The 8,809-nt window shown below is 28.0% G+C and overlaps 1 protein-coding gene across 1 annotated transcript; it reads left to right on the top strand.

Moving 5' to 3' along the window:
• Positions 1 to 5,494: 5,494 nt before the first annotated feature.
• Positions 5,495 to 7,603, top strand: LOC148544494 (uncharacterized). The gene is made up of 4 exons (XM_088497722.1): positions 5,495 to 6,229; positions 6,607 to 6,768; positions 7,033 to 7,116; positions 7,204 to 7,603. Exons 1-4 carry the CDS (start codon positions 5,669 to 5,671, stop codon positions 7,339 to 7,341), a joined length of 945 nt encoding a protein of 314 aa, XP_088353848.1. The 5' UTR covers positions 5,495 to 5,668; the 3' UTR covers positions 7,342 to 7,603.
• The last annotated feature ends 1,206 nt before the right edge of the window (positions 7,604 to 8,809 follow it).

The following is an 8,809-nucleotide window of genomic DNA, read 5'->3' as shown; positions in this document are numbered from 1 at the left end:
TAAAAGTAATAAAAACTGTAGAAAAACTTAGGAAAATATTTAGAATTAAAAATCGGACGCTAATTCTAAAGGTTTTGGCCCAAAGTTGGGTCAAACGAACCAAAAACGCTAAGTGATTGGACCGGACCCAAATTGGATCCAAACCCAACATATAAATACACTAAAATGATGGCTATTCAGCTCATAACACACACACACACACACACACACACAAGAGGGAGATGTAGCTGAGTTGAGAGGAGAGAAAGAAGAGTCATTATTCATCTGCTTCTTCATTTGCTTATAACTTGAGCTACAGTGCTCCGATTTGCATGCTGTTTGCGGTCACGCGTAGCTCTTGTCGAGCCCGTTATTTCTAACTAAACAAAGTTGGTAAGAACTCGAATTTCATACTCCTTTCCTCTGCCCTAACAGTTTTGAAATTTTGAATATAATTATTGAATAGATTTTGTGATTTTGGTTGTTTAGGGGTAATCTAGCATTGGGTTATTGTTGGATTTTATCTCTAATACCATTGGATAAGGTAAGTTATCCCTTAACCCTTGTGATTTGGTGTATTTGTGAGTCCTGGATATTAATTATGGTAAATTGAATATGTATAGCTTGAATTTGGTGATTATTAGAGTTGGTATTGACAATTGGAGTGACTTTGGTGGCTAAAGCTTTGTGGAAGCTTGTTTGGAATCATTTTTGGTATTTTATGAGTGTGGGGAATCGGTCAAGGTATAATTTCGGTTTTCTTTAGTTAATACGCAATGTTTCGTGAAACTTAGGTTAGTGAACCTTAAGATAGGATTGAATTGATTGTTGATGATTATTGTTAACTGATGATGAATGTTGATGATGAATATTGATGAAAATGAATGTCAATGAGGATTGGTGATGATATGTGATGAATGATGCTTATGATGAGTTGAATTTGTGCAAAATTTGTTGAGATTGTATCCTTGGTTTGGAAATTATTGGTTTTATTAAATTATGAGTGGAAGAGATAGAAAATTGTGTGAAATAGGTATGAAAATGCTTGAAGTATATTTGACGAGTAAATCGTAGTGTATAGTAGTATTTTGATGATAAATTTTGGGGCATTATTGATTGGATTTGAATTGAAATTCGGAAAACTAGAGAAACATTGTAAGATTTGGTAAAACTTTATTTTTAACCAACTTCAATGAGTCATAACTTGTGCTCCGAACCCTCTATTTTGATGAAACTTAATTTAAATGGAAATTGGGTTTAAGAGCTTTAAGACGTTCAAAGAACAGATGAAAAATGTTTTAAAACGAAAAAGTTATATGCGTTTGAAATTCGGTACAAAAATCTGAATTCTACAAGTTTTAATTTTTTTTAAAGATTTTTAAGCCATGCATACACGGACAATGCACATAATAATCTTTTTATCTTCTACTCTTTTACTTTTGTTTTCCTTTTTTTTTTGTGCATATTAAAAAATTAGTTTAACAAGTAATTCTCCACTCTTCTTTCAAAAAAAATTCTATTTTTACTAATTTTTTTTATTTCAAAAGAACTATTAAACTAACAACTAAGATATATCTTTTTTTTATTAAACCAAAAGTAGAGTATGTTTAATGTTTTTTTATTATTATTTTTCGTGAATTACTAGGTGTAGCTGGTAGAATGTCAAAATAGAATAATGGATTGAATAAAAATGTGTGCATAGTACATTTAACGAAAAAGAAAAATATGAGTTCAAAAATATGTTCACCCATCCTAATTTTTTTTCTTTAACTATACAGTATACATCTCATCAGCGCTATTCAAAAATAAATATCTTATCCCTTTATGTTTTTATGCCATCTTACCTGCTTTGTATTTATCTAAAAAAGATCTTTATATTTTTATTATTTTTAAATATTATATGTAGGTAAATAATAGAATAAGTACATCATGTTTTATTTTTTTATTTAACTAAATTAATTTTATTTTTCTGTTAGTCTTGTTTAATTTTTTTATATTTTTATATATTTGATTATTTATTTGATTTATTATTATTTGTTAAATTTGTATATTATTATACGTTAGTTTATATATTTAATTTTTTTATTAATTAACTATTTAATTATAATTTTGTATTATTTATACTACAATGTTAGTATTATTATTCTGAATGTCAATATTTTATTTTAAATTAAAATATAATTTTTATATTTTATAAAGATCATATATTGTAATTTATATTTTTTGCTAAATATATTTTTAATTATAGAAATTTATTTGACTATTTAAATTATGGGTAAGTTTAAAATCATTGATACATAAAACAAAAAAAAATCAAGAAACAGAAAAATTAAAAACTTATCACATGGTTGATAGATTAATGTCTTGTTTTGATTCTATCTGTGTCACTATCTATAGTAACAATAAAAAAAAATTTTATCAATGAAAATTGTTAAGACAAGACTTCAAAATAAGATGGCTGATGAATTTTTTGCACATAATTTGATCATATATATAGAAAAAAATTAGCTTGTACAAATTCAATAATAAATGATTTTAAAAATAAAAAAATATTAAATAATCTTTTCATGATAAAAAATTATAAGTGGTAACTTTTATATATTATTGTCTTACTTAACTCATGATATGTATTCTTATTTACTTATAAAATTATTTTGATATTTTACAGAAAAAAAATTGTATAATAAATGAGTATTACATATACATGTCAACAAAGACAAAATTAATAATATGTCTTTTATTTAATTGGATATATATATATATATATATATATATATATATATATATATATATATATATATATCGTCGTATGCATATTTGATTGAAATTATATATTTATTTTTTAATTTTATCATTAATTAAAAATAATAATATAAAATATTTTTAGTAAATTATTAAACACAGTTTCTCTAAATAATTAGTCTAGCTTCACTCCTACGTTTCTTCATGTGAAATATATTCCAAATATACTTAAGATATGTCAAATTTTTGTTGCGTCATAATCGAAAATCTCAATATTTGAGATACGTTTATAGTTAAGTTTTTCTTACAATATCTGAGATGTGGTACATTGTGTATTTAAATAATTATTCTATATTTTATGTATTTTTGTAATTTATATATTTATTTAATTTAAATAAAAAAATACGATAATTAGGGTTGGAAGTGAGCCGAGCTGAGTCGAGTTAGATCAAGTTCAAGCTCGGCTCACAAAAATTGAGCTTGGCTCATGTCTCGACTCATTAACAATCGAGCATATTTCTTAAGTTCAAACTCGACTCATCGAAAGCTTACGAGCTGATTCAAATAATAGAAACATAAATACATAATTTATAATTCTATATTAATAAAGTATAACTTATATATTTTAAAAAATATTTAAAAAGATCAATTTTATATATTGTTTATTTATCAATAAATTATAAATTTTTTATTTATATTTTACATAAAAGTTATATATAAAAAATAAATATAAAATTTTAAATAATTAAGATCATTAATATATAATTATATATTACTATTTCATATGTATATATATAATATTAAAAATATAGATTAAATACATATAAGATATGTGTATTAATATATACATATGGTGAGTTCTATGGTGTAGAAGTGATTGTCTTTCTATATGTGTAGAAATGTAGTGTCCACTTTCTTATTATGCCAAGTGTATATGAGAGAGAATTAGAAGTGACACCTTAAAGTGAATGTTCAGATGCAACATTGACATTTACTATTCTCATCACTTGAAGGATTAGTAACATTTTTAAATCTAATTAAATTTAGGTGGGTTAATTAAAGTGAGAGAATCAAAGAAGACAATAGACTTACTTGAGTTGGACTTTTTTTTATATTGATTATTGTGGTGATTAAGATCTGGGTTAATAAAAATGACTCCAAGTAATTTCGGATTATGGTTCCTTATTTTATTTTTTTATTATTTATTATATTGCTGAGATCTGAGTCATTTAACAACAAAATTTTCTGTAAAATACAAAAAATTTGCAATTGAAGTCGAATTGAATTGTGACTCTAGAAGTAATACTTTAAAAAAGTCTAATTATTTTTATGTATCTTCATATGAAAAAATATTTATACCATTAATTATATTTTTATAATAAAACTATTTGATATATTTCATTTAAATTACATGTTATGATTGTCAAATTGGTATATTGAAAATTTGATATTATTATATTTTAATGAAGTATATAAATATTTAACGAAGTACTTTTTTATATATACTCAATCAATAGTTGAAATTCATTCAACTTCTTTTATAGCTTTTTGAAAAGAAAAAATATTACGGTCATATTATTATTATTATTATTATTATTATTATTATTATTATTATTATTATTATTATTATTATGTCACGTTAATAAAATTGGTACATATAAAAATAATATACTATGAAAACATATCGTATGTATCATGATATGAAATATTTCAGTATTTTTAATTATTAATTTGAATTATAAAATTAATTTTAATAATTGTTAATTTTAATTATAATATATTTTAATTAAAATCAATAATTAAAAATAAAGAAACACAAAAACCATAGTACATGCATGTGAATGCTTCTTATTTTACCATGTGACATGTATTGTAATTTGTAAACCTTAATCTACATGTAATAGAGTATATTTATTTCCTATTCATATTTAAAGCTTTATAAAGTGAATGCAAGTAAGATGCTATTTTTCATGACTTCATTTGTTATCCATTCTTTTTTCATAATTATTAGTGCTATAAAAAAAATATGATAGCATAAAGCAGTTGAATTATGAGTTTAAAATTTAAATAATTATTATTACGGAAAAATCGAAAAAAAAATATTTGGACTCATATTAATATTCACACAATAATATAATGATTAAGGGTTAAAATAAGAGAGAACCATAAAATAAGAATAGGAATTTTTTTTATTTACTTCTATGCCAATAATCAATTTAAAAAAAAACCCAACTCACTTAAGTTTATTATCTTTTTATTCTCTCACTTTAATTAACCCACCTAAATTTAATTAAATTTAAAAATGTTACTAATCCTTCAAGTAATGAGAACAGTAAATTTTATTATTGCATCTGAATATTCACTGTAAGGTGTCACTTCTAGTTCTCTCTCATATACACTTGGCATAATAAAAGAATGGACACTATATTTCTACACATGTAGAAAGATAATCACTTCTACACCATAGAATTCACCATATACATATATAATCAAGACAATTCACAAACTAATAGTCAAGAAACAATAGCTCAAATGGTATAGTTTTTATATATTCAATTAAGAGGTTGGGAGTTCGAGTCTCTATATTTTCGGTAAAAAAAAAAATTCACAAACTAATAATTATGAATTTAACTCCAGACATAAGCCTCTCACCAACTTAAAAACTTAGTTTATCGAATTATTAACAAATCCTGGCTCATGAATTTGCTTGTCTGACTTCCAACCCTAACCACAATGAATGACCGCTTCAAATTTCAAATTCACAATAATTGGCCAAAATATCTTCATTTTTCATGCTAAAAAGTAAAAAACGCTCTCAAATGGAGAAATAGTCAGACAGGAGAGAGAAGTCGCAGTATGAGATCAAAATGTGAAATTCAAGAACCACCTTTCTAACGGTCACCCCTTACACTCATCCTCGCTCAGACAATTTCCTTTTTTCTTCGAAATGCTGAAACCCTATTACCCATGCCTCATCCTCCATCACCCTTCAACTTCTCTCCTCTCTCCCACAACCACCATTGTCTGTGCCTCCAACAACCGCCGCCAGGCCTTCTTCAAATCTCAGCCGTCCAATCTTAAGATTCTCCAGCTGGCATCCATCGTCGCCATGAACCTCAAGATCCTCCCGGAACCCTTCAATTCCCTCGCAGCCGAAATCGCCCGCGGCCACATCACCCCGCTGAATCTTCCAGAACCTTCCATCCTCACCCGAATCGTTGCGCCACCGAAGAAGACCGGCAACAAGAAGAGAAAGAAGAAACTCTCGCTCTTCGCGTTGTTCGCGTTGGTGTGTTGCGCTGCGGGGTTTTGGTCCTTTAGGGTTTCGGATCCCGACGTGTTTGTGAGGGCGTTTTTGTTCTCTATTGCTGGGGTTTCGCTGATTCGCATGAGTTTGGGCAAGAAGGCGATTAAGGAATGGGTTTTAGGGTTTGCGGTTGGCGTTTTTTTTATGGCGAGTTGCGGATTTGGGAAAGAGGACCTCAAATTTTGGGTTGAGAGGCTTAGGGTTTGTTCTCCGGCGAAGCTAATTGTAACTAGGAAAAGGAATAGTAGACTTGGGAGAATGTTCAAATGAAAAAGCATTGCATGATTTTTCTTTTTTCTTTTGTTTTCCTTTGTATCAAAATTGAAATACTCTGTTCTTTGATTCATGAAAAGGGAAAAGTTAGTTTGTGATCACTGAGGCATTAAGTGGTACTGAGATCATTGATCTAAAGGGGATACAAAACTCAGATGACCTGTTTGTAATCTCCTAACTTTACTATCATTGTTATGATCTACTAAAAAGTGACTGTTATAAATATTTGTAAAGATAAGTGATCAATTTATTCCTATGAAGACTATATTTTCAGCAAACATTTAAAGTTTATGGTTTCTTGATAGGTTGTAGTGAAATCTGGAGAAGCAGTGATAAAAGTAGAACCAAAACTTGATGAAATTGTAAAATTTCCAGGAAGGGGAATAATTGTTACAGCTACTGCTCCTTCAGGCTCAGGATTTGACTGCTACAGTCGTTTCTTCTGCCCGAAATTCGGAATCAACGAGGTAAACTAATGTTCCTTCAGTTGCATTATTAATATGATGATGAATTGTTGATGCAGACATAAGATCTTAGTAAGATAAACTTATATATATATATACCTGCATTATCTCTTAAGAGAAGTTGTTCATTTAGTACAATTATAAAAGGGTGTTGTATCATATGTATATAAGGTTGAAATAGAATCTTAAATTAAAATCAAATAGATCAAATTAGAAGTAGTGATGAGATGAGGTCATATGGTAAATTTAACTTGCAATTTGTTTTAGGATCCTGTTTGTGGTACTGCACATTGTGCCATAGCATCATATTGGAGCAAGAAGCTAGGCAAGTGTGATTTAAATGCTTATCAGGTACTATTCTTTAATTAACTTATTGTGTGATTAATTATCTTTTTAGCTTAAACTAAATTTTATTCAAACTCAATATTATTTGATTAGGCATCAAGCAGAGGGGGTGTTTTCAATATTCATGTTGATGAGAAGAAGCAAAGAGTGCTTTTGCGTGGGAAGGCTGTTATAGTGATGGAAGGCTGTATTCTGGTGTTACATAATTACACGTATTTGGATGAAGAATGACGTGTTATTTGAAAATTTGAAACCTAGTAGTATTTATGTTGCATCGTAAAAGATCTTAAGGGACAAAAAAATAAGTGGAGTTAGCTTGAAAGGCAGAGACCACACCAAAATTTAAATAAAGGTGATAAATGGATGTTGACATGATGTTCCAAAAAAATGTACACCTCTTTTAATTGTTTTTGGAATAATGATTTTTAATGATATTTAGAACTTCTGAATTACTAATCTCTCAGTGGATTATGTATATAATTCAAAATTTTACAGAAAACTTAGTATGATTATGCTCATCTAGTCATATTTGTTGAGCTGAATAAATTGTTCCGATCAATCATACAAGTTAAGAACGGAATGAATTTACATGATTTTTTTTAGGATTAATCTTTACATACAAGTGTTTTGTATTTACAAGCTTTACAAGTCTGAACGAAATCTATTCATTAAACACACTGCTTGTTACGTGCCTTTCTAACAGAATTTTAAATCAATTTAAATCAATTAACGCACAAATATATAACTTCCATTTTTCAAAAGATTTTGTTTTTTTTTTTCGAGTTTTTTGCCAAATTTGTTGGATCTCCTTCATGCGTTTTCTCTTTGCTTTGTTTTTTTCGATTTTCATGGTTTTTGAAATCAAACTTTGAAATCATTTTGAAGATAATAGAACTTTCAAAGTACACCCAAACGATTACATAAATACACCCAAACGATTACAGAAATACACCCAAACGGTTACAAAAAGGATTACAGAAATACACCCAAATGGTTACAGAAATACACCCAAATGATTACAGAAATACACCCAAACGATTTAAGAAATACACCCAAAACAGGAGGAGACAGTATATTTCTTCTTGAAATCTTTTAATGTTTTGCTGGTTAAGGATGAGGCACATGGCAAAGACAATTTAGAAGAAAAACCTAGAAGAACAGTAAAACAGTACCTTGAATAATATTTCTTCCTTTTTTCTGGTAATTTTTGGAGATTTGTATCTTTTCTTCTTGATTTCTTCTACTCTTCGTGAAGAATTGGAATGTTTCTGCAGAATCGTAGTAGTTTGTTTTGAATGTCCCTTAAATCTTGATGATTTGCGTTTTGATTGAAGAGGAAGAGGAAGAGTAAACGTGTTGTGGAAGGGGCGCGTGTTTTTTTCTTGATGATTTGCGTTTTGATTGAGGAAGAAGACGAAGAGTGAACGTGTTATTGAAGGGACGCGTGTTTTTTTTTTGGATTTGGAATAACTTGTATAACTTATAAGTTAAAAAGGCTTGTATGTGTAGCAGACCTCTTTTTTTTAAATTTAGATACCTCGTATTATTCTATCAAATCCTAAAAATCTCTCTTGCAACATAGTTCCTATAAAAGCTATATTATCCAATAATGCATTGCTCCAATTCTGCTCCCAATGTAACAACATTTTCACCACTTATTATGAATTTCTCCTAATTCTCAACAAATTACCCAAGCTTC

The sequence above is a fragment of the Arachis ipaensis genome, chromosome B9, assembly GCF_059453495.1.
Source record: "Arachis ipaensis isolate K30076 ecotype BB chromosome B9, ASM5945349v1, whole genome shotgun sequence".
Taxonomy (NCBI): Eukaryota; Viridiplantae; Streptophyta; class Magnoliopsida; order Fabales; family Fabaceae; genus Arachis; species Arachis ipaensis.
The sequence above is the reverse complement of the archived record's forward strand: the minus strand, read 5'-3'. Positions and strand labels throughout refer to the sequence as shown.